This window comes from Macaca mulatta, chromosome 19, assembly GCF_049350105.2.
Source record: "Macaca mulatta isolate MMU2019108-1 chromosome 19, T2T-MMU8v2.0, whole genome shotgun sequence".
Classification (NCBI taxonomy): domain Eukaryota; kingdom Metazoa; phylum Chordata; class Mammalia; order Primates; family Cercopithecidae; genus Macaca; species Macaca mulatta.
This window is the reverse complement of record NC_133424.1, coordinates 3,793,357-3,821,093: the sequence shown is the minus strand read 5'-3', so window position 1 is coordinate 3,821,093 and position 27,737 is coordinate 3,793,357. Positions and strand designations below refer to the sequence as shown.

General features: G+C 53.5%; 1 protein-coding gene and 1 long non-coding RNA gene across 8 annotated transcripts in view; one reads left to right on the top strand and one right to left on the bottom strand.

Annotated features, from left to right (window-relative positions):
* TLE2 (TLE family member 2, transcriptional corepressor) overlaps nucleotides 1-27,737 on the top strand; it is a 34,160-nt gene that overhangs the window by 4,015 nt on the left and 2,408 nt on the right. The window contains exons 5-19 of one of the 7 annotated variants that reach the window (XM_028839652.2): nucleotides 466-528; nucleotides 5,297-5,371; nucleotides 5,608-5,788; nucleotides 7,815-7,834; nucleotides 9,915-10,022; nucleotides 12,034-12,078; nucleotides 12,835-12,984; nucleotides 15,447-15,585; nucleotides 16,882-17,006; nucleotides 17,634-17,710; nucleotides 20,226-20,475; nucleotides 21,023-21,270; nucleotides 21,405-21,552; nucleotides 25,126-25,276; nucleotides 26,921-26,997. In XM_028839652.2, the coding sequence (XP_028695485.2) occupies nucleotides 466-528; nucleotides 5,297-5,371; nucleotides 5,608-5,788; nucleotides 7,815-7,834; nucleotides 9,915-10,022; nucleotides 12,034-12,078; nucleotides 12,835-12,984; nucleotides 15,447-15,585; nucleotides 16,882-17,006; nucleotides 17,634-17,710; nucleotides 20,226-20,475; nucleotides 21,023-21,270; nucleotides 21,405-21,552; nucleotides 25,126-25,276; nucleotides 26,921-26,997 (1,857 nt within the window). Of the gene's footprint in view, nucleotides 1-465; nucleotides 529-5,296; nucleotides 5,372-5,604; nucleotides 5,789-7,814; nucleotides 7,835-9,914; nucleotides 10,023-12,033; nucleotides 12,079-12,834; nucleotides 12,985-15,446; nucleotides 15,586-16,881; nucleotides 17,043-17,633; nucleotides 17,711-20,225; nucleotides 20,476-21,022; nucleotides 21,271-21,404; nucleotides 21,553-25,125; nucleotides 25,277-26,920; nucleotides 26,998-27,737 lie in introns of all 7 variants that reach the window. The other 6 variants (XM_015122441.3, XM_015122442.3, XM_028839651.2 and 3 more) reach the window with 6 other exon arrangements.
* LOC144336979 (uncharacterized) lies at nucleotides 21,508-24,918 on the bottom strand. Its single transcript, XR_013409530.1, has 3 exons — nucleotides 24,784-24,918; nucleotides 22,111-22,250; nucleotides 21,508-21,715 (listed from the first exon to the last, which is right to left on the bottom strand). It is a non-coding gene; the product is annotated as an uncharacterized LOC144336979 (long non-coding RNA).

Genomic DNA, 27,737 nt, shown 5'->3' with positions numbered 1-27,737 from the left:
AGCCCTGGGAAGTGGAGGAGACCAAGAGAGGAGCCTTGCCTGGGAGAGACGTGGGCCCAGCCAGGGCTGGAATCTGGGACTCCGGGCGGAGGCCCCTTTCCTTTGTTTCAGCTGAGCCCAGCACCTCAGTGTCTGCGTCTGAGTTGGGTGTCTGAGCGTGTCTGCCTCTTGCAAATCCCTGGCGGGTGTGCGTCTGGCAGGTGGTGTATCTGTGACTCGTAGGACCTCAGCCCTGGTCTTCCCAGCTCCAGGCCACGCTGGGCCTCGCTCAGCTGAGCACACAGCTTGGTGGGGCTCTGAATCCCGCTTCGGCCCATGCCATGCTGGCCTGAGTTCCCCTTGTGCACCTGCGGGTGCCACCTCCCCAACCCTTCCGCTTTACAAGCACCTGGTCCGCCTGGGAGCCCAGAGCTGGGTTGCAAATCTCTACCCCTCTCCAAGCTTCCTCTTGTTGCTTCCTGCCAGGCGGAGATTGTGAAGCGTCTGAGCGGTATCTGCGCTCAGATTATCCCCTTCCTGACCCAGGAGGTGAGTGAGCCTAAGGGTGGCGGGGAGGAAGGGAGGGGTAGGTCTGGGCGAGGACGCCCCAGGCACTGATTCTGCTGCGTAGCCTGCAGCACGGATACAGACCGTTTTTTCTCACTGCAGTAGTCCGGCAGCCCTGAGGCCAGGCATCCAGCTGGGGCAGGGGCTGCAGGGATGGAGGGAGGTGTTGGCTGAGGGTGAGGACCTGGGGTCTTTTTTCCACCTTGATCGGAAGCAAGGTGTGGAGCTGACTCCCTCAAGCCCTGCACGTTGGCTGCCCGGGTCTGAATCCTGGCTGTGTGGCCTCAGGCAGGACACTTGTCTCTCTGTTTTTGCAGTAGCGTAGGTGTGAAGGTGAGATGAGCTCATACACCCAGGGCCCTGAAGATCATGGGTGCGCTTACTCGGCACCCGATGAAAGTTACCCCTGCCGTCGTGCTAGGAGAAATCACAGAGGGACAAACCCTGGGTGATCCACTCCTAGGAGGTCCCAGGGTTGTCAGGTTCACTGAGACAGAAAGCAGAATGGGAGGTGCCAGGGGGTGGGGAGGGGACCGGGAGTCAGTGTTTCATGGGGACAGAAATTCAGTTTGGGAAGAAGGGAAAATTCTGGAGATGGTGCTGGTGTGGCTGCACCACTGTGTGTGTGCTTTACACTGCTGAGCTGTGCACTTACAAATGGTTAAAATGGCCTGTAATCTGGCCTGGCGCGGTGGCTCACGCCTGTAATCCTAAGATTTTGGGAGGCTGAGGCAGGTGGATCACCAGAGGTCGGGAGTTTGAGACCAGCCTGTCCAACATGGTGAAACCCTGTCTCTGCTAAAACTTAAAAAAATAAAATAAAATAAAATTAGCTGGGCATGGTGGTGTGCGCCTATAGTCCCAGCTACTCAGGAGGCTGAGGCAGGAGAGTAGAATTGCTTGAACTCGGGAGGCGGAGGTTGCAGTGAGCAGAGATCGCGCCACTGCACTCCAGTCTGGGTGACAGAGACTCCGTCTCAAAAAAAACAAAACAAAACAAAAAAACAAAAACCGCCTCTTCTGAGAGTGCCCCAGGTTCCTTTCAGCCTTTGCACAGTCCCTGTTTCTTTATTTTTTCTTTCTTTCTTTATTTCTCTCTCTCTGTCTTTCTCTTTCTTTCGAGATGGATTCTTGCTCTGTTGCCCAGGCTGGAGTGCAGTGGCACGATCTTGGCTCACTAGAACCTCTGCCTCCCGATTTCAAGTGATTCTTCCGCCTCAGCCTCCTGAGTGGTTGGGATTACAGGCACCCGCCATCATGCTGGCTAGTTTTTGCATTTTTGTAGAGAGAGGGTTTCGCCATGTTGCCCAGGCTGGTCTTGAACTCCTGACCTCAGGTGATCCATCCGCCCCGGCCTCCCAAAGTGCTGGGATTACAGGTGTCAGCCACCACACCTGGCCTAAAAAAATATTTTTTTTACAAAAATTAGCCGGGCGTGGCGGCAGGTGCCTGTAATCCCAGCTACTCAGGAGGCTGAGGCAGGAGAATTGCTTGAACCTGGGAGGCGGAGGTTAGCGTAAGCTGAGATCACACCACTGCATTCCAGTGGGGGCGACAGAGCGAGACTCCGGCTCAAATAAGTGTGTGTGTGTGTGTGTGTGTGTATATATATAATATAGTAATGTGTGTGTGTGTGTATATATAGAGTAATATGTGTGTGTGTATATATATAATGTGTGTGTGTATATATAGAGTAATGTGTGTGTGTATATATATAGTAATGTGTGTGTGTATATATATAAAATAATGTGTGTGTGTATATATAGTAATATGTGTGTGTGTGTGTGTGTGTGTGTGTATATATAGTAATAGAGAGGGGGTCTCACCATGTTGCCCAGGCTGGTCTCCAACTCTTGGACTCACGTAATCCTCCCACTCTGGAGTCCTAAAGTACTGGGATTACAAGCATGAGCCACTGCACCTGGCCTGGAATCTATTAAATTAATTTTGTATTTAAATTTATATTTAGGCACGGTGGCTCACACCTGTAATAACAGCACTTTGGGAGGCTGAGGGGGGGCAAATCACTTGAGATCAGGGGTTTAAGACCAGCCTGGTCAACGTGGCAAAACCCCATCTCTACTAAAAGTATGAAAATTAGTCGGGCGTCGTGGTGGGTGCTTGTAATCTCAGCTACTTGGGAGGCTGAGGCAGGAGAATTGCCTGAACCTGGGAGGCGGAGGCTGCAGTGAGCCAAGATCATGCCACTGCACTCCAGCCTGGGCAACAGAGTGAGACTACGTCTCAAAAAAGTAAAAATAAAAATAAGCCTATTAAACTTATTTTATATTTAAATTTATATTCACTTCAATTTAATAAAATTAGGCATCCTATTCATCAGTTGCACCAGCCACATGTCAAATGCCCGGTGACCACACACATGTCCAGTGGCTTCTGTGTGGAACAGCAAAGATACAACATTTTATTTATTTATTTATTATTATTATTATTTATTATTTTTTTTTTTGAGACGGAGTCTCGCTCTGTCGCCCAGGCTGGAGTGCAGTGGCCAGATCTCAGCTCACTGCAAGCTCCGCCTCCCGGGTTCCTGCCATTCTCCTGCCTCAGCCTCCCGAGTAGCTGGGACCACAGGCGCTGCCACCTCGCCCGGCTAATTTTTTGTGTTTTTAGTAGAGACGGGGTTTCGCCGTGTTAGCCAGGATGGTCTCGATCTCCTGACCTTGTGATCCGCCTGTCTCGGCCTCCCAAAGTGCTGGGATTACAGGCTTGAGCCACCGCGCCCGGCCTATTATTATTTTTTGAGACTGAATCTCTGTTGCCCAGGTTGGAGTGCATGGCACAATCTTGGTTCACTGCAACCTTTGGCTCCCAGGTTCAAGCGACTTTCCTGCATCAGCCTCCCAAGTAGCTGGAATTACAGGCATGCGTCACCACGCCTGACTAATTTTTGTATTTTTAGTAGAGATGGGGTTTCACCATGTTGGTCAGGCTGGTCTTTAACTCCTGATCTCGTGATCCGCCCGCCTCAGCCTCCCAAAGTGCTGGGATTACAGGTGTGAGTCACCACCGCCCGGCCGCCTTTTTTTCTTTCTTTTTTTCTTTTTTTTTTTTTTGAGACTGAGTCTCACTCTGTCGCTCAGGCTGGAGTACAGTGGCGCAATCTTAGCTCACTGCAAGCTCTGCCTCCTGGGTTCAAGTGATTCTCCTGCTTCAGCCTCAGGAGTAGCTGGGATTATAGGCAGCCGCCACCATGTCTGGCTAATTTTTTGTATTTTTAGTAGAGATGGGGTTTCACCATGTTGGCCAGGCTAGTCTTGAACTCCTGACCTCCAGGTGATCCACCTGCCTTGGTCTGCCAAAGTGCTGGGATTACAGGTGTGAGCTGCCGCGACGACCGGCCCAGATAGAACATTTTCTTGTGGCAGAGTCCCGCAGCTCTGAGAGCTGAACGCGCTGCCGCCACCCACCACATCATGGAAGAAGCTTAAAATGTTATGCTGAGGCCAGACACCAAAGAGAACACAGAGAATGAGCCCACAACGTAGTTCAAAACGGACAAATCCAAGCAGGTTTAGGAAGGCGATCATAGGAGGCAGAATTATACAGAAAAACAAAGAAATTATTGTCATGAAAGTGGAGAAGGAAGGGTGTTCTGATGGCAGGGAGTGTAGGGGAACCCTGGAGTCTGGTACTTTCTGTTCCTTAACCTAGGAGGAGAGTCCATGGTGCTGATTTATTACATTGGTTTTGTTTGTTTGTTTGTTTGTTTTGTTTTGTTTTGTTTTGTTTTTGAGACGGAGTCTCGCTCTGTCACCCAGGCTGGAGTGCAGTGGCCGGATCTCAGCTCACTGCAAGCTCCGCCTCCCGGGTTCACGCCATTCTCCGGCCTCAGCCTCCCGAGTAGCTGGGACTACAGGCGCCCGCCACCTCGCCCGGCTAGTTTTTTGTATTTCTTAATAGAGACGGGGTTTCACCGTGTTAGCCAGGATGGTCTCGATCTCCTGACCTCGTGATCCGCCCGTCTCGGCCTCCCAAAGTGCTGGGATTACAGGCTTGAGCCACCACGCCCGGCTTTTTTTTTTTTTAAACCACCAGGAGACATCTGTAGTTGTCACAACTGGGGAGTGCCCCTGGCATTGGAGTGGGTGGAGGTCAAGGGTGCTGCTCAGCCCCTTGCAGTGCCCGGAACAGCCCTGCCCCAGAGAATGATCCAGCCCCAAATGTCTGCAATGCCCTGAAGGAGAGACTATGATTTTTATTTTTATTTTATTATTTTTTTTTGAGATGGAGTCTCACTCTGTCACCAGGCTGGAGTGCAGTGGTACAATCTTGGCTCACTGCAACTTCCACATCCTGGGTTCAAGCAATTCTCCTGCCTCAGCCTCCCGAGCAGCTGGGATTACAGGCATGCACCACCACGCCTGGCTAATTTTTGTATTTTTAGTAGAGACGGGGTTTCACCATGTTGGCCAGGCTGGTCTCGAACTCCTGGCCTCAGGTGATCCGCCCGCCTCCACCTCCCACAGTGCTGGGATTCCAGGCGTGAGCCACCACGCCCGGCCTCATTTGTAATGATTCTAACTGCAGTTAGGTTTCGTTTCTTTCTCCGTGTGCTTATTTCAAAACTCCAAAAGGAAAGGGAGAGAGTGAGGGGGAAAAAGATAAAAGAGAAATGGGAAGTACTGGGGCAAAGATGAGAGGGTGGCGGGGAGAGGTCAGGCCCCTAAGGGCAGCACCAGCGTGAGTAGGGGCTCAGTGTACCCTCTACCTGGTCCCTTCCACCCGCCAGCATCAGCAGCAGGTGCTCCAGGCCGTAGAGCGCGCCAAGCAGGTCACCGTGGGGGAACTGAACAGCCTCATTGGGGTGAGTCTCTTCAGCCCCTGCCCCGCCATGGGAAGACACCCAGTCCCAGGTCCCTGGCACCCGCCCAGGAGGTGTTAAAGCTGGGGGTGGTGTGTGGGTCTTGGCTCCAGCGGTCCTGGGAATCCCAGGGGCACACTCTGTGCTTGGGTCCCGTCCCCTGTGTCTACCTCTTCGCCTGGGGACTGCTGGGCTCCCGCTGCCCCCCGCCCCGGCCCATCTTCCCTCCTTTCTAGCAGCAGCAGCTCCAGCCGCTGTCCCATCACGCACCCCCTGTGCCCCTCACCCCCCGCCCAGCCGGGCTGGTGGGTGGCAGTGCTACGGGGCTGCTCGCCCTCTCTGGAGCCCTGGCTGCCCAGGCTCAGTTGGCTGCGGCTGTCAAGGAGGACCGTGTGGGCGTGGAGGCCGAGGGGTCCAGAGGTGAGTGGGCAGCGTGAGGTGGCATTGGCTGGGGGGATGGGGCTGGGGAGGAGGACTGGAAGGCCAGGGCAGCAAACACATCAGCGTGAGGGGATGCGGTGGCTCACACCTGTAATCCCAACACTTTGGGAGGCTGAGGCGAGAGGATCACTTGAGCCCAGGAGTTCATGACCAGCCTGGGCAACAGAGCAAGACCCTGTCTCTACAAAAATTGTAAAAATTAGCTGGTTGTGGTGGTGCACACTTGTAACCCCAGCTACTTAGGAGGCTGAGCTGGGAGGATCACTTGAGGCCAGGAGTTAGAGGCCAGCCTGAGCAACATAGCGAGATGCCATCTCTGAAAAATTTAAAAATTAGCCAAGCATAGGCTGGGCATGGTGGCTTATGCCTGTAATCCCAGCACTTTGAGAGGCCAAGGTGGCTGGATCACCTGAGGCCAGGAGTTCGAGAGCAGCCTGGCCAACATGGGGAAACCCCATCTCTACTAAAAATACCAAAAAAATTAGGCAAGAGTGGTGGTGCATGCCTGTAATCCCAGCTACTCGGGAGGCTGAGGCAGGAGAATCACTTGAACCTGGGAGGCAGAGGTTGCAGTGAGCCGAGTTCAGCCTGGGCAACTGAGCGAGAGGCCATCTCATTTATAAGTAAATAAATGCCAAGCATGATGGCATGCACCTGGATGGAGTCCCAGCTACTCGAGAGGCTGAGCCCAGGAGGTCGAGGCTGCAGTGAACTCTGACTGGGCCACTGCACTCCAGCCTGGGCAACGGAGCAAGACTCCATCTTTTTTTTTTTTTTTTTGAGACGGAGTCTCACTCTGTCACCCAGGCTGGAGTGCAGTGGCGCGATCTCGGCTCACTGCAAGCTCCACCTCCCGGGTTCACACCATTCTCCCGCCTCAGCCTCTGAGTAGCTGGGACTACAGGCGCCGCCACCACGCCCGGCTAGTTTTTTGTATTTTTAGTAGAGACAGGGTTTCACCATGTTAGCCAGGATGGTCTCGATCTCCTGACCTCGTGATCCACCCTCCTCGGCCTCCCAAAGTGCTGGGATTACAGGCTTGAGCCACCGCGCCCGGCCAAGACTCCATCTTTTAAAGTGTGAGGGGATGGGCCAGGCGCGGTGGCTCACGCCTGTAATCCCAACATTTTGGGAGGCCAAGACAGATGGATCACGAGGTCAGGAGATCGAGACCATCCTGGCTAACACGGTGAAACCCCATCTGTTTTTTGTTTTTTTTTTTGAGACAGAGTCTTGCTCTGTTGCCCAGGCTGGAGTGCAGTGGCCGGATCTCAGCTCACTGCAAGCTCCGCCTCCCGGGTTTACGTCATTCTCCTGCCTCAGCCTCCTGAGTAGCTGAGACTACAGCTGCCCGCCACCTTGCCCGGCTAGTTTTTTGTATTTTTTTTTTAGTAGAGACGTGGTTTCACCACGTTAGCCAGGCTGGTCTCGATCTCCTGACCTCGTGATCCGCCCATCTCGGCCTCCCAAAGTGCTGGGATTACAGGCTTGAGCCACCGTGCCTGGCCCGAAACCCCATCTCTAATAAAAAATACAACAGCTGGACGAGGTGGCGGGCGCCTGTAGTCCCAGCTACTCGGGAGGCTGGGGCAGGAGAATGGCGTGAACCTGGGAGGCGGAGCTTGCAGTGAACTGAGATCAGGCCACTGCACTCCAGCCTGGGCAACAGAGCAAGACTCTGTCTCCAGATAAATAAATAAATAAATTAATAAATTAAAAAAAAAAAAAAGTGTGAGGGGATGAATGAGAGCGGCTACAAGGCCTTGGGGTTCAACATTACCCCTGGTGTGCTGTGTGCCTCGGGGCAAGTCACTGCCCCTCTCTGGGCATTGATCTGAATGCAGGGGAGGGATAGTCCACCACTTGCAAGGGTGTTGGAAGGATAGGGAGACTCTGGGTGGGATGGTGGGGGCGGGGGGCTTTATAAACTGTGGAGGGCTGTACCCTCTGGATACAAACACCTCATTCTTTCTCCTTTCTCTTTATCTCATTTCCAATATGCCAGTGGAGAGAGCCCCGAGCAGGGTAAGTGAGTGTCACCCTGGGACTCTCTTTATATTCTTGGAAGGCCGATGCTGGTTCTGAGCCGATGGGGGCCTCAGAATGAGACCTAGGCCGAGCGTGGTGGCTCACGCCTGTGATCCCAGCACTTTGGTAGGCAGAGGTAGGATAATCATTTGAGGCTAGGAGTTTGAGACCAGCCTGAGCAACATGGCAAAACCCCGTCTCTACAGAAAAATACAAAAAGTTAGCTGGGTGTGGTGGTCCATGCCTGTTGTGTCAGCTACTTGGGAGGCTGACGTGGGAGGTTCGCTTGAGCCCAGAAGGCCAAGGCTGCAGGGAGCTGTGATTGCACCAATGCATTCCAGCCTGGGTGACAGAGGAAGACCCTGTCTCAAAAAAAAAAAAAAAAAAAAGCCCAGATGCAGGCACTGACACCTGTAATCCCAGCACTTTGGGAGGCCGAGGTGGGCAGATTGCTTGAGGCCAGGAGTTCAAAACCAGCCTGGCCAACATGGCGAAACCCTGTCTCTACTAAAAATTCAAAAATTAGCCAAATGTGGTGGCAGGTGCCTGTAATCCCAGTTACTCGGGAGGCCAAGGCAGGAGAATCACTTGAACCTGGGAGACAGAGGTTGCAGTGAGCCGAGATTGCACCACGCACTGCAGCCTGTGCGACAGTGTGAGACTGTCTCAAAAAACAACAACAACAACAACAAAAAGATCCACAGCCCGGTTTCCTGAAGCCTTTCTGTGTGGGAGATGCCCACAAGGCTGTAGTGTTTAAAATTTTCAATCATGGCCGGGCTTGGTGGCTCACACCTATAATCCCAGCACTTTGGGACGCCAAGGTGGGTGGATAACTTGAGGTCAGGAGTTCGAGACCAGCCTGGCCAATATGATGAAACCCCGTCTCTACTAAAAATACAAAATTAGCTGGGCATGGTGGCAGGTGCCTGTAATCCCAGCTACTGGGGAGGCTGAGGCAGGAGGATCGCTTGAACCTGGGAGGTGGAGGTTGCAGTGAGTCGAGATTACACTACTGCACTCCAGCTTGGGCGACCAAGTGAGATTCCATATCAAAAAACAAAAAAAAATTTGACCTCGAGCTTTTTTTGGGTGATTAAATAAATGAATGCAAGACCTTGGATCCTTCTTCCCATCCTCACTTCCGTTCGTGTAGCCATCATCCGTTCGGCAATATCTGTGGGTGTTCCCCAACAGAAATGTCATGCGAGCTGTGTCTGTAAGTTTTTCAAAAAATGGTTTAATTTTACTTTTGAATCGGAGTCTCGCCCTGTTGCCCAGGCTGGAGTGCAGTGGCACGATCTCGGCTCACTGCACACTCCACCTCCTGGGTTCAAGAGATTCTCCTGCCTCAGCTTCCCAGTAGCTGGGACTATAGGTGCCCACCACCATGCCTGGCTAATTTTTTTTTTTTTTTTTTGTATTTTTAGTAGAGATGAGGTTTCACTGTTAGCCAGAATGATCTCGATCTCCTGACCTCCTGCTCCGCCCACCTCGGCCTCCCAAAGTGCTGGGATTACAGGCGTGAGCCACTGCGCCCGGCCAAAATGGTTTAATTTTGAAGTAACTATAGATGTCAGAGAGGTCTCAGAAGAAGTAAGGTGCTGCTTGCAGTGGCTCATGCCTGTAATCCCAACACTTTGGGAGGCTGAGGCAGGTGGATCACCTGAGGTCAGGAGTTCGAGACAGGCCTGGCCAACATGGCGAAACCCCGTCTCTACTAAAAATACAAAAATTAGCTGGGTGTGGTGGTGCATGCTTGTAATCCCAGCCACTGGGGAGGCTGAGGCAGGAGAATCGCTTGAACCTGGGAGGCGGAGCTTGCAGTGATCTGAGATGACTCCACTATACTCCAGCCTGGGCAACAGAGCAAGACTCTGTCAAAAACAAAACAAAAGAGAAAAGAAAATAAAAGTTTAGCACTGAGTCAGCTCTTGGAAGCTCCCATTTCCCAGATGGGAAGCTTGTGGTCCAGACCCTAATAACGGTGGGGACCCTCAGTCTTGGCTGGATCACAATGCAATCTAGGAGCCCGGGGCCCTGACTGTTTCTCCCCCTGGCCCTTGTCTCTCCGCAGAGTGCGTCTCCCTCGCCTCCTGAGAGTCTCGTGGAGGAGGAGCGACCGAGTGGCCCTGGTGGTGGTGGGAAGCAGAGAGCAGATGAGAAGGAGCTGTCAGGACCTTATGTGAGTGGGGGCAGGTGCAGGACTGGGGTGGGCATGCCCTCAGAGCCTTCCAGAGCCCAGCTCTGGCCATGATTCTCTCACTCCAGAACCTTCCATAGCTCCCTACTACTCAGAGTAGTGACCAATCAGAGCAGATCCTGTGATGCAAGGCTTAACTCCAGTTGCTTGAAGTCTCTGTGGCCTCTGGGCCATACAGCCATTTTCCCACCTTCTAACTTCTGCTCCAGCTGTTTTCTTTCCCGAGAACACACACGTTTTAGAAAACCTGTTTTTCCATCAAGACACAAGGTACCACCTCCTACAGGAAGCCTTCCCTGACCACCTCCTAGAGGCTGGGACTTCCTCTTATGGCCAGACAGCTGCACACTTGTAGTTTCAAACTCTAGCGTCCCAGGGGCCAGGCTGAATGTGGGGAATGGGGCTGTGACCAGCTGGGGAGCCCTTCTCCCACCTACGGGGGCAGCTGCAACTTGGTCCTCGGAGACTGGCAGGCTTAGTGTGGGCCAATATTGCCGTTTCTCAGAGAAGCCTTAAATCTTCTTTTTACCTAATAGCTGTTTTTTGTTTTTTGTTTTTTTTGGCAATGAATTTTATTTATTTATTTATTGAGGCAGAGTCTTGTTCTCTTGCCCAGTCTAGAGTGCAATGGTGCGATCTCAGCTCACTGCAGCCTCCGCCTCCTGGGTTCAAGCGATTCTCCTGCCTCAGCCTACCCAGTAGCTGGGATTACAGGCACCCGCCACCACACCTGGCTAAATTTTGTATTTTTAATAGAGATCGGGTTTCACCATGTTGGCCAGGCTGATCTCAAACTCCTGACCTCAGGTGATCCACCTGCCTTGGTCTCCCAAAGTGCTGGGATTACAGGTGTGAGCCATTGCACCTGGACGCAACAAATTTTCATTTAAAGAAGAAAACTGGCCGGGCGCGGTGGCTCACGCCTGTAATCCCTGCACTTTGGGAGGCCGAGGCGGGCGGATCACGAGGTCAGGAGATCGAGACCATCCTGGCTAACACGGTGAAACCCCGTCTCTACTAAAATACAAAAAACTAGCCGGGCGAGGTGGTGGGCGCCTGTAGTCCCAGCTACTCGGGAGGCTGAGGCAGGAGAATGGCGCGAACCCGGGAGGCGGAGCTTGCAGTGAGACGAGATGGTGCCACTGCACTCCAGCCTGGGTGACAGAGTGAAGACTCCACCTCAAAAAAAAAAAAGAAGAAAACTGCGCATAGGAATGGAGTGTAGGAGAACCTACCCACTGGGCGGATTTTGTCTTCCAGGCTGCAACCTTTTTTCTTCCTTTGGTTTCCAGCCCAACCAGAGGCTGCCCTGCAGCCCAGCATGTCAGTGGTGTCCCATCCCACCCCGCTCCCTGCCATGGTACCCAGGATAGTGTTGTCTGCATCAGTGAAGAGAATTGGAGCTTGGTCTTTCTTCCAAAGCAATGGGGAGCCATAGAGGGTTGCAGAGCAGAGGTGGGGATAGGTCTTAGGAAAATCTATCTGGGGCCAGCTTGGAGGGTTGCCTGGAGGGGGCAAGGCTGGAGGCCAGGAGCCCCAGGAAGGGATTAGGAGGGTACGAGGTCTGTCCTAGGGCTGTAGTGGGTGGAAATGGCCAGAGAGATGGGTGAGACAGACATGCCCGAGGGACTGCTTGACTTCGTTGGCGAGATCGAGGAAGGAGGTAGGGACGATTCCTGGTCTCTGGCTCTCCCCTTACCGTACAGGGGGTAAACTGAGGTCTGAGGACCGGGAGTCACACAGGGCACTCATGTAGTCCACATCCTTCAAAGTCCTCTCTACAAGGTGCCCACCTGCCCGGCCGACCCCGTCCTTCCCAGATGCGGGCACGTGCGGCCTTCCCTTCTGCTCTGAGCAAACGGATGCAGGGGTCTGAGAATCCCAGTCATGCCTTGGGACTGGCTGGGCTCATGCCCCCAACTCCTGGGGAGTGGATGGGGGCACGGAGGCAGGGGCATGACCACGATGAGCTCTCTCCCCCATCTCCCACCAGGAAAGCGACGAAGACAAGAGTGACTACAATCTGGTGGTGGATGAGGTGAGTCCAGGGGTCCAGCCTCTTCTCCTACTCTAGGCACAGAGCAAGGGGTGCGTTTTCTGGAATGGGAGGACCCAGAGGTAGTGGGGGTCCTGGTTCCCCCCTCTGTGGGACAGCTGGGATGGGCCCAGGAAGTGTCGGGGGCTCCCTGACACCTCTGGCTGACCTCCTCTCCATTGCATGGGGAGTGACTTCAAGCCCGGGCTCACTAAGTGATTTGTGGGCAGTGACATCCCCACTTCCCTGGCCTCACTTTTCCCCATCTGTTCAATGGGAAAATAAAACCAAGGCCTTATGTAGTCTTTGCTATGGGTGCTTATGGAGTAGAGCCTATCATTAAACCCATTTTACAGGCTGGGCATGGTGGCTCACACCTGTAATCCCAGCACTTTGGGAGACTGAGGCGGATGGATCACTTGAAGTCAGGAGTTTGAGACCAGCCTGACCAACATGGTGAAACCCTGTCTCTACTAAAAATACAAAACAATTAGCTGGATGTGCTTGCTTGAACCCAGGAGGCGGAGGTTGCAGGAAGCCACTGTACTCCAGCCTGGGTGACGGAGTGAGACTCAAAAAAAAAAAAAGAAAAGTACATTTTACAGATGAGTAAACTGAGGCAGCAGGAGGTTTCATAATCTTCCCGTGGTAGGTCGTGGGTACCCATTCTAGAGATTGGGGTGGGAGTCGGGAGGAGGATAGAGAGGGACTCCTTCTCTCTCATTTCAACTCTGCTCAATGTTACCTTCTCGAACCCAGGACCAACCCTCAGAGCCCCCCAGCCCGGCTACCACCCCCTGCGGAAAGGTACCCATCTGTGTTCCTGCCCGTCGGGACCTGGTGGACAGTCCGGCCTCCTTGGCCTCTAGCCTTGGCTCACCACTCCCTAGAGCCAAGGAGCTCATCCTGGTAAGGAGGAGGGGAGGGCCTTGAAACTCACTTTATTCATCCTGGGGGCCTGGAAACAGACACTACCCCATGACACAGAGGGCAATGATGAGAAATCAGCCCGGCTGGCATTGTCCACCCTCTCCTTGTGCTTTTTTTTTTTAACCTCCCGCTGGGACTGACTTTGTTGAACCTCAGTAAATATTAAAAGGCAACTTTGTAAAGAAGCTTTGTAGATAAATTTTAAAAGGCAATTCACCACCTTACATGGAAAGCAGGTCTCTCTGTTGCAATCAATAGGAAATCCCATGGAAATAAACACAGTGAAAGCCCAGCCAGCTAAGCTGGACCCAGGCCTGCATGTGTTGAGCCCTTCCAGAGGCGCTTAGAGATACACCGGCCCCAAGCTGAGATGTTGTCCCCGGAAGGAAAGATAATTAATATAGGAACAACTTTCCGGTTGGACCTCCTGGAGTTTAATGCCAGGCATGTAAGCCATCTAAAAGCACCCCCAGGGCATTCCAAATTCAGCTCCTTTTGTGGCTCCCCTCACCCCAAATCTTCTCCAGACCCCTCCCCTGCACTTACCAGGGGAGAGTATGTCGGTTTCTAGGCCTCCCCTCCCGGTTTCAAGGCCTCCCCTCTTGGCAGGTTACCATGGCAACCACCAGAGGTTGGGGCTCCCATTCTATCTTAAGTGCCCTCCTCCCACTGCGGGAAAAACCTTACGAGGGGGTAGGGCAGCTCCGTTGTATTGGAGAAGCCCTCAGGGGTCCTCCCTGACCCCACAGTTGTCCCATCCACTCTCTCGCGGGTGCGGGTGCTGTGCAGCTGTCAGCGTGTGTGCGATGGTGTCATGGGAAGCCGAGACAGACGCAAGACAAGGATGCGAAGTTTCTTGGGAGGCAGGGGAGGCGGTGACATGAAGCCGAGATAACAGAACCTGCCCCTAGATGGAGGTCCAGCTGCTGCTTTCCTCAGAGTTCCCCTTGGGGAAGGACAGCTCTGGGTGACACCTCCCTCTCCGTGGGGGGCACAAGGAGGATTGCACTGTGTGCTAGGCGTTCTTCCTTCGCCTGAGAATATGCCGCGGTGGGGTCTGCCTCTCCACGAGCCCATCCCGGAGTTTCTAATTCCTTGTCGTTCAAGAATCTCAACAGTGACTGCGGGCTGTGGCTCATGCCTGTCATCCCAGGGCTTTGGGAGGCCAAGGCAGGACGATCACTCAAGAGCAGGAGTTGGAAACCAGCCTGGGCAACATAGTGAGACCTTGTCTCTACAAAAAAATTTAAAAAGTTAGCCGGGCATGGAGACGTGTGCCTGTAGTGCCAGCTACTTGGGAGGCTGAGTCGGGAGGATCACTTGAGTGTGGGAGGTTGAGGCTGCATTGAGCTACGAGCGTGCCTTTTTTTGTTTGTTTTATGTTTTTTGTTTTGGAGATGGGGTCTCCCTCTGTCACCCAGTCTGGAGTGCAGTGGCGCGATCTCAGCTCACTGCAACCACTGCCTCCCGGGTTCAAGAGATTCTCCTGTCTCAGCCTCCCGGATAGTGGGTAGCTGGGACTACAGGTGCGTGCCACCACACCTGGCTAATTTTTTGTATTTTTAGTAGAACAGAGTTTCACTGTGTTAGCCAGGATGGTCTAGATCTCCTGATCTCAGGTGATCTGCCCGTCCTGGCCTCCCAACGTGCTGGGATCACAGGCATGAGCCACAGCACCTATCTGATCATGTTATTTTTGAGAGCAAGACCCTGTATTAAAAAAAAAAAAAAAAATGCAAATCTTGACAGCCTATAACTTTGTAACTTTGTTGCCTTTTTTTTTTTTTTTTTGGTGGAATTTTGCTCTTGTTGCCCAGGCTAGAGTGCAATGGCCTGATCTCAGCTCACTGCAACTTCTGCCTCCCGGGTTCAGGCAAGTCTCCTGCCTCAGCCTCCCGAGTAGCTGGAATTACAGGCACGTGCCACCATGTCCAGCTAATTTTGTATTTTTAGTAGACAGGGTTTCACCATGTTGGCCAGGGTGGTCTCAAACTCCTGACCTCAAGTGATCCACCTGCCTCGGCCTCCCAAAGTGTTGGGATTACAGGCGTGAACCACCGCTCCCAGCTGAAACAGAGTCGTGTTCTGCTGCTCAGGCTGGAGTGCAATGGCGTGATCTCAGCTCACTGCAACCTCCACCTCCCGGGTTCAAGCAATTCTCCTGCCTCAGCCTCCTGAGTAGCTGGGATCACAGGCATGTGCCACCACGCCCGGCTAATCTTTTTTTGTATTTTTAGTAGAGATGTGGTTTTACCATGTTACCATGTTGGCCAGGCTGGTCTCTAACTCCTGACCTCAGGTGATCCGTCCACCTGGGCCTCCCAAAGTGTTGGGATTACAGGCGTGAGACACTGCGACTGGCCCCCACAGTTTCTGATCAGATCATTAGGCCACAAGACACCAGGTGTCTGGTGGCGTTCAGTCCTGCCCTTTCTCTGCAGAATGACCTTCCCCCCAGCACTCCTGCCTCCAAGTCCTGCGACTCCTCCCCGCCCCAGGACGCGTCCACCCCTGGACCCAGCTCGGCCAGTCACCTCTGCCAGCTCGCTGCCAAGCCAGCGCCTTCCACGGACAGCATCGGTGAGCACCTTGCCTGTTGGTGCCTGTCCGGAGCAGGCCTCATCTCCGGGGAGATCTAGGAAAAGGGGCTGGAGAGGCAGAAGGCTGAGATTCCAGGCCTGGCGTTCATTGCCTTAGTCCTTTTTGTGACTTCAAGTTAGACTCTGCCTCCCTCTGGGCAGTTCCTCGTTGTCTCCGCTTGGCGGGTAGGGAAACTGAGGCCTGGAGCGTGGAAGGGGCTTAGTCGCGGGTTTCAGCCTAGTGCACTGGAGAGACGATCTTTGGGGCCAGATGGGCTTGGGTTTCAGACCAAGCTTGGGTATTCACCAGCTGGGTGACCTTGGGCAAGTGACCCAACCTCTCTGAGCCTCAGTTTCCCCATCAGTAATCTGGGGAATGACAGTGGTCATCTTTGCTGCCGTACGGTCACGCCCTGGGCTGGTTCTAGGGCCCCTGAAAAAAGTTGTCCTTGGAACCTGCCCTCAAGGAACTCCCAGGTGGCAAAAAGGGACGAAACCCAGACCCCAAAACTCACAGCCCTGTATAATCAGGGCTGGTACCAAGCCAGGTGCCCAAGAAGGGCAAAGCTGGAGGTTGGCAACGGGGAGGTTCAAGGATGTTTCGGAGATGTTAAGGGACATTGGGCCTCAATTATTTTTTCTTTTTTTTTTTGAGACGGGGTTTCACTCTTGTTGCCCAGGCTAGAGTGCAATGGCACGATCTCAGCTCATGGCAACCTCCCGCTCCCGGCTTCAAGCAATTCTGCTGCCCCAGCCTCCCGAGCAGCTGGAATTACAGGCATGCGCCGCCATGCCCAGCTAATTTTTGTATTTTTAGTAGAGACCAGGTTTCACTATGTTGGTCAGGCTGATCTTGAACTCCTGACCTCAGATGATCCTCCCACTTCGGCCTTCCAAAGTGCTGGGATTACAGGCATGAGCCTGGGTTTTGAAGGATGGGTAGGAGTTTGCCAATTAAAAGAAAGAGAATGGCCATAGTCCCAGCTACGCGGGAGGCTGAGGCAGCAGAATTGCTTGAACCCAGGAGGCAGAGGTTTCAGTGAGCCGCGATCGCACTACTGAACTCCAGCCTGGCAACAGAGCAAGATTCCATCTTAAAAAAAGAAAAAAAAGAGGGAGAGAAAGTCATGTCCACCGGAGGAATGATAGTGCAGAGGTCTGGAGGTGTCCCGGGCTATGGCCAATGTGGGACCAGCACATGGAAACTCCGAATGAAAGGCCAGGGAGCTCCCCAGGCAGTGGGAGGTGGGATGTGGGTCCAGGGTGTCAAAACCTGTCCCCGACTCTTCCCTCTCAGCCCTGAGGAGCCCCCTGACTCTGTCCAGTCCCTTCACCACATCCTTCAGCCTGGGCTCCCACAGCACCCTCAATGGAGACCTCTCTGTGCCCGGCTCCTATGTCAGCCTCCACCTGTCCCCTCAGGTCAGCAGCTCTGTGGTATACGGACGCTCCCCCATGGTGAGTCCTTGGGTGGGGGCGCAGGAGGTGTCAGCAGGGCCCAGGGGCTGGGGGCCGGGAGGAGAAACCAACTACACAAGGAGAGACACGGGAGTGCAGAAAGGGAAGGGAGTCCTGACTCAGCAAGTGTGCATGGGAAGACGATCTGGGGGTCTCAGTAGTCCCACAAGCTTAATACAAAGCAGGACTTGTGATTGTGGAAAAATGCAATGGTGATTAAGCTGCATGAAAAGGAGCAGTAGGGCCTTGGCCTTAGGACACTGTTTACAAAAGTGAGCAGTGGACCAGATTTGTCCCGGGGGGCTGGAGTTGAGAGACCTCTGTCATAGAGCCAGTCTGGACGTTGGATGGAGAACCCTTCAGGATCCTTGGAACCCTGGAGTTCTAGGATTTCCTGGACAGAGATTTTGGGGCCGGTGCCCTCAAGTGAAAACCTCAGGCCTCCCTGTGTAGTGTGACAGGCAGAGAGAGGGCATCTCTGCTTCCTTGGCGAGGGGCTGATTAACAGCGGCATGGCAGGTGGACGTGGGGCAGCACAGAGGTGGGTTGGAGTCACCTGCCTCACTGACACCCCCTCTGGCATTCTGACAGATGGCATTTGAGTCTCACCCGCATCTCCGAGGGTCATCTGTCTCTTCCTCCCTACCCAGCATCCCTGGGGGAAAGCCGTGAGTACCAGGGTGGGGTTCCCTGCCTGGGGACCCAGGCCAGCCCCCCGCCTCCTCTGAGGTCTTACCCTGTGTGGTTGGGGTCTCTCCCTGCTCCCCTTCTAGAAAGTCTCTTGTGTGGGCCGGGCACGGTGGTTCACGCCTGTAATCCCAGCACTTAGGGAGGCCGAGGCAGGCGGATCACTTGAGGTCAGGAGTTTGAGACCAGCCTGGCCAACATGGCGAAACCCCATCTCTACTAAAAATACAAAAATTAGCTGGATGTGGTGGCGGGCACCTGTCATCCCGGCTACTCGGGAGGCTGAGGCATGAGAATCGCTTGAACCTGGGAGGTAGAGGTTGCAGTGAGCTGAGACTGCGCCATCGCACTCCAGCTTGGGCGATAGAGCAAGACTCAGTCTCAAAAAAAAAAAAAACAAAAAGAAAGGAAGAAGAAAAGTCTCTTGTGTAAGCTACTCTGAGTTCCACTGGCTCTCCATAGAAGTAGACTCTGACCCCTAAGGGGACACTGGGTGATGTCGGGACAAGTGTGGTTGTCACAGCTGGGGGAGGAAATGCTCCTGGCCTGGAGTGTGGAGGCCAGGCATGCTGCTTAGCACCCTGCTAACGGGGACGGCTCCCCCAGCGAAGACCTAGCCCCAATGTCCACAGAACTTTCTGCAGTGATAGAAGTGTTCTACACCCACTGCTGGCCAACCCGATTGCCACCAGCTGATCGTGGCTTTGAGTACTTCAACTGTGGCCAGTGCAACTGAGGAGCTGAAAATTTTTGTTTTGTTTTGTTTTTCTGAGATGAAGTTTCACTCTGTCCCCCAGGCCGGAGTACAGTGGTGAGATCTCAGCTCACTGCAACCTCCACCTCCTGGGTTCAAGCGATTCTCCTGCTCCAGCCTCCTGAGTAGCTGGGATTACAGGCCTGTACCACTGCCAGCTAATTTTTGTATTTTTAGTAGAGATGGGGTTTCACGATATTGGCCAGGCTGGTTTTGAACTCCTGACCTCAAATGATCCACCCACCTCGGCCTCCCAAAGTACTGGGATTTCAGGTGTGAGCCACTGTGCCGGCCTGAAAATGTTTATTTAATTTCAGTTCATTTAAGTGTCTTAACTGGTCACAGGTGGCTGGGGCTCCTAGGACAGTGCCCTCTATCTGGTCTGGAACATTCAACATGCCTTCATGGGTCCTTGGTTGAACGAATGTTTATTAAGTGTTTATTTACCATGCGCCACACCACAACCTAGACCCCCTGTGTATTTGTGCCACCCGCTGACTGTCCCATATCACTTTTGACCACGTTGTCCTGCCTTTTTCGTAAATGAATCAGAGGCCGAGCACCATGGCTCACTCCTGTCATCCCAGTGCTTTGGGAGGCCAAGGTGGGAGGATCACTTGAAGCCAGGAGTTTGAGACCAGCCCGGGCAACATAGCAAGATCTCATCTCTACAAAATAATAATAATACAGAAAATTAATTTAAAAAAATGCATCAGAGGCCGGGCCTGGTGGCTTACGCCTGTAATCCCAGGGAGGCTGAGGTGGCTGGGTCATTTGAGGTTAGGAGTTTGAGACCAGCCTGACCAACATGGTGAAAACCCAACTCTACTAAAAATACAAAAAAATTAGCCAGGCGTGGTGGCCTGCGCCTGTAATCCCAGCTCCTTGGGAGACTGAGGCAGGAGAATCGCTTGAATCCCGGAAGCAGAGGTTACAGTGAGCCCAGATCGCGCCACTGTACTCCAGCCTGGGCGACAGAGCGGGACTCCGTCTCAAAAAACAAACCAAAAAACGCATCAGGCTGGGCCTGGTGGCTCATGCCTGTAATCCTAGCACTTTGGGAGGCCGAGGTGGGTGGATCACTTGAGGTTAGGAGTTCAAAACCAGCCTGGCCAACATGGTGAAACCTCGTCTCTACTAAAAATACAAAAAACTCAGCTGGGCATGGTGGCGCATACCTGTAATCCCAGCTACTCAAGAGGCTGAGGCAGGAGAATTGCTTGAACCCGGGAGGCAGAGGTTGCAGTGAGCTGAGATCCGGCCACTGCACTCCAGCCTTGGTGACAGGGTGAGACTCCCTCTCAAAAAACGAAACAAAAGGGCCGGGTGTGGTGGTTCACGCCTGTAATCCCAGCGCTTTGGGAGGCCGAGGCGGGTGGATCACGAGGTCAGGAGATCGAGACTATCCTGGCTAACATGGTGAAACCCCGTCTCTACTAAAAATACAAAAAACTAGCCGGGCGTGGTGGCGGGCGCCTGTAGTCTCAGCTACTTGGGAGGCTGAGGCGGGAGAATGGTGTGAACCCGGAAGGCAGAGCTTGCAGTGAGCCGAGATCAGCCACTGCACTCCAGCCTGGGAGACACAGCGAGACTCCCTCTCAAAAAAAAATAAATAAATAAATAAATAAATAAATAACGCATCAGAGGATGCCAGGCAGGACAAAGGCATCTCCCTGCCCTCCCGGGTGCGGGTGCGGGGGCGTGGTGCCCAGGGCTGGGTCATGCCCCGGCTTTCTCTCCAGGGCCTACTCCTTCCACGTGTCTGCGGACGGACAGATGCAGCCCGTGCCCTTCCCCTCGGATGCACTGGTGGGCGCGGGCATCCCACGGCACGCCCGGCAGCTGCACACGCTGGCACACGGCGAGGTGGTCTGTGCGGTCACCATCAGCGGCTCCACGCAGCACGTGTACACGGGCGGCAAGGGCTGTGTGAAGGTGTGGGACGTGGGCCAGCCTGGGGCCAAGACGCCCGTGGCCCAGCTCGACTGCCTGGTGAGGGCGGGGGTGGGACAGTGGGCGGGACTCACAACTGAGGGGTGGAGCTTGTGTTCAAATGGGGCGGTGTTTGCAGGCTGGGTGTGGGTGGGGCTACATGTGAAGGGCGGGGCTTATAGGTGATGTGTGGAGCTTGTAGTCACGTGGGGCAGGGCTTGCAAGCCAAAGGGGTGGGGTTCATTGGCCAATCAGAATTAGGCTTGCAAGACAATCGGGATAGGATTTGCAGGCCAAGTATGGGTGGGGTTTATAGGTAAAGGATGTAGCTTATAGTCAGATGGGGCAAAGGGGCGTGGCTCACCAGTAATCAGGGTAGGGCTTGCAGGCCAACGATGGATGGGGTTTACAGGTGAAGGGCGGAGCTTGTCAAATGGAACAGGGTTTGTGGGCCAAAGGGGTGGGTCTTGCTGGCCAATCAGGGTAGGGCTTGCAGGCTAATCAGGATGAGGCTACCTTGGGCTACAGAGACCCCCACATTGAGCTAGGCTCCTAGAGGCCTCACCTGGGACCAACCCCCAGCCCCTGCTTCTCTCCCCGACCCCAGAACCGAGACAACTACATTCGCTCCTGCAAGTTGCTGCCAGATGGCCGGAGTCTGATAGTGGGCGGTGAGGCCAGCACCTTGTCCATTTGGGATCTGGCGGCGCCCACCCCTCGTATCAAGGCCGAGCTGACCTCCTCGGCCCCGGCCTGCTACGCCCTGGCCGTCAGCCCCGACGCCAAGGTTTGCTTCTCCTGCTGCAGCGATGGCAACATTGTGGTGTGGGACCTGCAGAACCAGACTATGGTCAGGTGGGTGGCAGGTGCGCTAGGACCTTGGGCAAGCCCCCAGCCCCTCTTGGTGCAGGGAGGGTGGAGGAGTGACCTGGGAGGACCCTGGGGCAGCTCGAATTCCAAGATGGACGCCTGGGCCCTTCTCCCTCCAGGCAGTTCCAGGGCCACACGGACGGTGCTAGCTGCATTGATATTTCCGATTATGGCACTCGGCTCTGGACAGGGGGCCTGGACAACACGGTGCGCTGCTGGGACCTGCGGGAGGGCCGCCAGCTGCAGCAGCACGACTTCAGCTCCCAGGTGCTGTTCGGTTCTGGCGGGAGGGGGATGGAAGCTCTAGGAATCCAGCGTCCCTTCCTTTCCTTGTGAGGTGCCCACTTCCACAGGCAGGACAGGACTCACATCTGCTATGGTGCCCATCTTTCTTGTCCTCCAGACACATCCACAAGCTTCCCCTTTAACTCTAAGGATGTAAGGGAACACAAAAGAGCTGATGATTCATATGAAGCTGTGGGGCTACTGAGACCCCCAGATCATCTTCCCCACCTGCTTGTGTCCAGCCATACCCTTATATGTGTCTTTCCTCGTGTAGCTGGGTTCTCCCAGGCTTTAATCTCTGGACCCCGCCTAGAGCATGGGACACACACTTCCCCACCGAGGACTCACCAAGGGGGAGCTACTGGCCAGGAGGACAGAGTGGAGGTTGATGGAGGAGGAGCTGGGCATGGAGAGATCCCCACTGAGGTGGGGCCTAAGCTGAAGGACATGGTGAAGGGGCTGGACAGAACTGGGGGCTCCTCAGGGCTGAGTAAAGGGAGCAAATCTTCAGGCACTGTGACCCTAGATCCTGCCTCTCACCTGCTTTGGGGGCAGGCTGTGAGCACCTTGTTCTGTCATTCAGGGTTTCCATGGGCTGGTCTCATGCACGGCATACTCTGGGACAGCTCTGAGACCTCTGCACATTTGTTCCCTGTGGTTGAAATGCCTTTCTCTTATTTCTGTAATTAGCAAACTCCTATTCATCCCTCAAGACCTATCTCATTTGCCCCTCCTTGAAACCTAAGAGGAGCTAACTCCTAACTCCCAAACTCTTTTTTTTTGAGATAGGGATGCAGTGGCATGATCTCAGCTCACTGCAACCTCTGCCTCCCAGGTTCAAATGATTCTCATGCCTCAGCCAGCTGAGTAGCTGGGACTACAGGCATGCTCCACCATGCCCGCCTAATTTTTGTATTTGTTGGTAGAGACAGGGTTTCACTGTGTTGTCCAGGCTGGTCTTGGACTCCTGGCTTCAAATGATCCACCTGCCTTAGCTTCCCAGTGTGGGAATTACAGGTGTGAGCCACCGCGCCCTGCCTCCCAGGCTCATTATGTCCAACCCATTGTTCTTTCGTTTGACGAACTGTTTGATAGGGAAATCAGGAGTGCAGGTGGACAGAGTTCTCCATCCCATATCCCCGAAGCTTAGGTGGGCTAAGAACATTTCTAGGGATCCCATGGTGAATATCTCCTAGTTCACTGGGTGCCCCTCAATGCGTCTCTACTCAGGAATGCTTCTGTATGGCCACGAAAGGACATTTGAAGCCCTCCAGTCTTCTCTTCTGTAAATGTGTGGTTATTTCCACCGGCGTCTTGTTAGTGAGACTCCAAGAGGTTTAGGGTGGAACAGAGCCTGATTCCTGTTTGTGCCTAAAATGGGGTGGGCTACAGGAGGAGGAGGACCCTGAATCCTTTTAAAATCAAACCGAAAAGCACCATTGCAAATGGGGAACATTCCAGGCCAGGCTCAGTGACTGACGCCTGTAATCGCAGCACTTTGGGAGGCTGAGGTGGGTGGATTACTTGAGGTCGGGAGTTCAAGACCAGCCTGACCAATGTGGAGAAACTCTGTCTCTACTAAAAATACAAAATTAGCTGGGCGTGGTGGTGCATGCCTGTAATCCCAGCTACTTGGGAGGCTGAGGCAGAGTTTGCGGTGAGCCGAGATCGTGCTATTGCACTCCAGCCTGGGCAAGAAGAGCGAAACTCTGTCTAATAATAATAAAAAACAACACAAAGCAGCATTGCAAATGGGGAACATTCCAGGCCAGGCTCAGTGGCCGATGCCTGTAATCCCAGCAGTTCGGGAGGCTGAGGCAGGAGGATCGCTTGAGCCTAGGAGATTGAGATCAGCCTTGGCAACATAGCAAGCTTGTCCCTACAAAACAAATTAAAAATAAGGCATGGTGGGCCGGGTGCTGTGGCTCATGCCTGTAATCCCAGCACTTTGGGAGGCCGAGGTGGGCGGATCATGAGGTTAGAGGATCAAGACCATCCTGGCTAACACGGTGAAACCCTGTCTCTACTAAAAATACAAAAAACTACCCGGGTGTGGTGGCGGACACCCGTAGTCCCAGCTACTCAGAAGGCTCAGGCAGGAGAATGACATGAACCCAGGAGGCAGAGCTTGCAGTGAGCCAAGATCGCGCCACTGCACTCCAGCCTGGGTGAAAGTGCGAGACTCCGTCTCAAAATAAATAAGGCATGATGGCACATACCTGTGATCACAGCTACTTGTGAGGCTGAGGCAGGAGGATCACTTGAGCCTGGGAGGAGGTCGAGGCTGCTGTGGGTCATGATCGCACCACTGCACTGCAGCCTGGGTGACAGAGCGAGACCCTGTCTCAAAAAAAAAAAGTAGGGAACATTCCAAGCTAAGAGTGAGAAGTCCTGTCTCCCAGGCCTGGCTTGTCTGTCTTGTTTTTTTTTGTTTTTTTTTGAGACAGAGTCTTGCTCTGTCACCCAGGCTAGAGTGCAGTGGTGCAATCTGAGCTCACTGCAACCTCCACCTCCCAGGTTCAAGCAATTCTCCTGCCTCAGCCTCCCAAGTAGCTGGGATTACAGGTGCCCGCCATCACACCCAGCTGATTTTTGCATTTCTAGTAGAGATGGGGTTTTGCCTTGTTGGCCAGGCTGGTCACAAACTCCTGACCTCAGATGATCCGCCTGCCTTGGCCTCCTAAAGCGTTGGGATTACTGGCATGAGCCACAGAGCCCGGCCAAGGCCTGGTCTTTCATAGCCTTGCTGTGTGACCTTGAGGGGACACTGCCTCAGCTTCCACCATCTGCTTAAGGGGAGTGATTGTCCTTGCCTGGCTGTTCCCTTCTCTGTCTCTTCTCCCTCCTCTCTGCCTCCTCCCTGTGCTGTTGTGCGCTCAGAGCAGATAATGGATGTGCAGCCTCAGGGTTCTGTGTAATTCTGATTAATATTAATGATTCGACATGCAGTTGTCTGCTGTGTTCCCAGTCCTGGGCCAGCTGCCTTTCTCTGGGAGGGCTGAAGAGGGAGAACGTTGGACTCCACCCCCCAACCCTGATGGTGCTGTGTACCCCCCAATATCCAAAGGGACTCGTAGGCTGGACATAATGGCTTACACCTGTAATCCCAGCACTTTGGGAAGCCAAGGCGGGCAGATCACTTGAGGTTAGCAGTTTGAGACCAGCCTGGCCAACACAGTGAAACTCCGTCTTTACTAAAAATACAAAAATTACCTGGGCGTGCCAGCAGGCACCTGTAATCCCAGCTACTTGGGAGGCTGAGGCAGGAGAATCCCTTGAACTTGGGAGGCAGAGGCTGCAGTGAGCTGAGATTGCAACATCGCACTGCAGCCTGAATGACACAGTGAGACTCCATCTGAAAAAAAAAAATTTATCCAGCGTGATGGTGCATGCCTGTAATCCCAGCTACTCGGGAGACTGAGGCAGGAGGATCACTTGAACCCTGGAGGTCGAGGCTGCAGTGAGCCGTGATTGCAGCCTGGGCGACGGAGTGAACCCAGGAGACACAAAACAAAGGGGGGCTCGTGACCCCTTCTCTTCCCTCTTTACCCCTAGATTTTCTCCCTGGGCCACTGCCCTAACCAGGACTGGCTGGCGGTCGGAATGGAGAGTAGCAATGTGGAGATCCTGCACGTCCGCAAGCCGGAGAAATACCAGCTGCACCTCCACGAGAGCTGTGTGCTGTCCCTGAAGTTTGCCTCCTGTGGTGTGTCTTCTGGGGTGGGGCGGGGCACCCCCAAAACCACAACAAAACCCAGGGTGCCTATTCAATCCGAATCTTAGATAAATAACAAATAATGTTATTTATATACTAAAATGTTATTTCTATACTAAGTTTTATATACTCAAAAGCAAATCATTAGTACAACTATCTCCCAAATGGTGTGTGGGATATACTTATACTAAAAACCAAATAATGAAAGATGTGGGATATACCTGTCCTAAAAATTATTGATGACTTATCTGAGATTCAAATTTAAGGCTGGGTGTAGTAGCTCACGCCTGTCATCCCAACACTCTGGGAGGCCAAGGCTGGCAGATCACCTGAGGTCAGGAGTTCGAGACCAGCCTGGCCAACATGGTGAAACCCTGACTCTATTAAAAGAGCAAAAATTAGCCAGGTGTGGTGGTGGGTGCCTGTAATCCCAGCTACTTGGGAGGTTGAGGCAGGAGAATCGCTTGAATCTGGGAGGTGGAGGTCGCAGTAAGCCAAGATCATGCCACTGCATTCTAGTCTGAATGAGCAAGACTCTATTTCAAAAAGAAAAAAAAAAAAGAAAAAAAGAAATTTAAGCCAGGCACAGTAGCTGATGCATATAGTTTCAGCTACTTGGGACACTAAGGCAGAAGGATCACCCAAGACCAGCAGTTCAAGACCAGCCTGGGCAACACAGCAAGACTTTCTCTACAAAGAAATAAAACAGCTGGGTATGGTGGCTTGCACCTGTAGTCCCAACTACTAGGGAGGCTGAGGCAGGAGGATTGCTTGAGCCTAGGACTTTGAGGCTGTAGGGAGCTATGATTGCACCACTGCCCTCTAGCCTGTGCAATGCAGTGAGACCCTATCTCTTAAAAAAGTCATTTGTTAGTGTAAGTATATCCTAAATAGTACATGAGATACCTTATACCAAAAAAAAAAAAAAAAAAAAAGTACTTGGGCCGGGCACGGTGGCTCACACCTGTAATCCCAGCATTTTGGGAGACCAAGGTGGGAGGATCGCTTGAGGCCAGGAGTTTGAGACTAGCCTGGGGAGCATAGTCAGATCCCAACTCTACAAATAATTTTTTTTTTTGAGATGGAGTCTCACTCTGTTGCCCAGGCTGGCGTGCAGTGGCATGTTCTTGGCTCACTGCAACCTCCACGTCCCAGGTTCGAGCAATTCTCAACTCTCAGCCTCCCGAGTAGCTGGAGTTACAGATGCCTGCCACCAGGTCCAACTGATTTTTGTATTTTTAGTAGAGAAGTGGTTTCACCACATTGGCCAGGCTGATCTCCAACTCCTGACCTCAAGTGACCCAGCTGCCTTGGCCTCCCAAAGTGCTAGGATTATAGGTGCGAGCCACCGTGCCTGGCAAAAACTAAAAATGTTAGCTGGGCGTGGTGCTGCACACCTGTGGTCCCAGCTGCTTGGGAGGCTGGGTGGGAGGCACACTTGAGCCCAGGCAGTTGAGGCTGCAATGAGCTATGATTGTACCACTGCACTCCAGCCTGGGTGACAGAGCAAGACCTTTTCCCGGAAAAAAAAAAAAGGAAAAGGGAGAGGCCAGACCCAGCCTGCCCCACCTCCCCCTGCAGCCCTGGTCTCTCTTCAGTGCCCTGCCTTGAACCCCACTGCTCTCCTTCCCCAAGGACGGTGGTTTGTGAGCACTGGGAAGGACAATCTGCTCAACGCCTGGAGGACGCCGTACGGGGCCAGCATTTTCCAGGTACTCAATGGTCTGGAGCTCCCACCCTGGCAGGGCCATGTGCCCGGGTATGCCAGGGTCACAGAGATTCCCCCTGTCCCCGTCCCCCAGCACCCCCTGCCACCCTAACCCCTCCTCAGGGTCCTGCAAGCCTCCCCACCTCCCAGGTGCTAAAGCCGAGGTTGGAATTTCAGCCGGAGGGCCTCGCCTCATCTGCCTGTAGCCTGTTGATTTTTCTTTTTTTTTTTTTTTTTTTTTTGAGACGGAGTCTCGCTCTGCCGCCCAGGCTGGAGTGCAGTGGCCGGATCTCAGCTCACTGCAAGCTCCACCTCCCGGGTTTACGCCATTCTCCTGCCTCAGCCTCCCGAGTAGCTGGGACTACAGGCGCCCACCACCTCGCCCGGCTAGTTTTTTTGTATTTTTTAGTAGAGACGGGGTTTCACCATATTAGCCAGGATGGTCTCGATCTCCTGACCTCGTGATCCGCCCGTCTCAGCCTCCCAAAGTGCTGGGATTACAGGCTTGAGCCACCGCGCCCGGCCCCTGTTGGTTTTTCTAAAATATAGTTGCAGTAAGATGCATATAACATAAAATTTAAAATTTGCCGGCCGGGCACGGTGGATCACGCCTGTAATCCCAGCACTTTGGGAGGCCGAGGTGGGTGGATCACAAGGTCAGGAGATCAAGACCATCCTAACACGGTGAAACCCCGTCTCTACTAAAAAAATACAAAAGAATTAGCCGGGCGTGCTGGCGGGCGC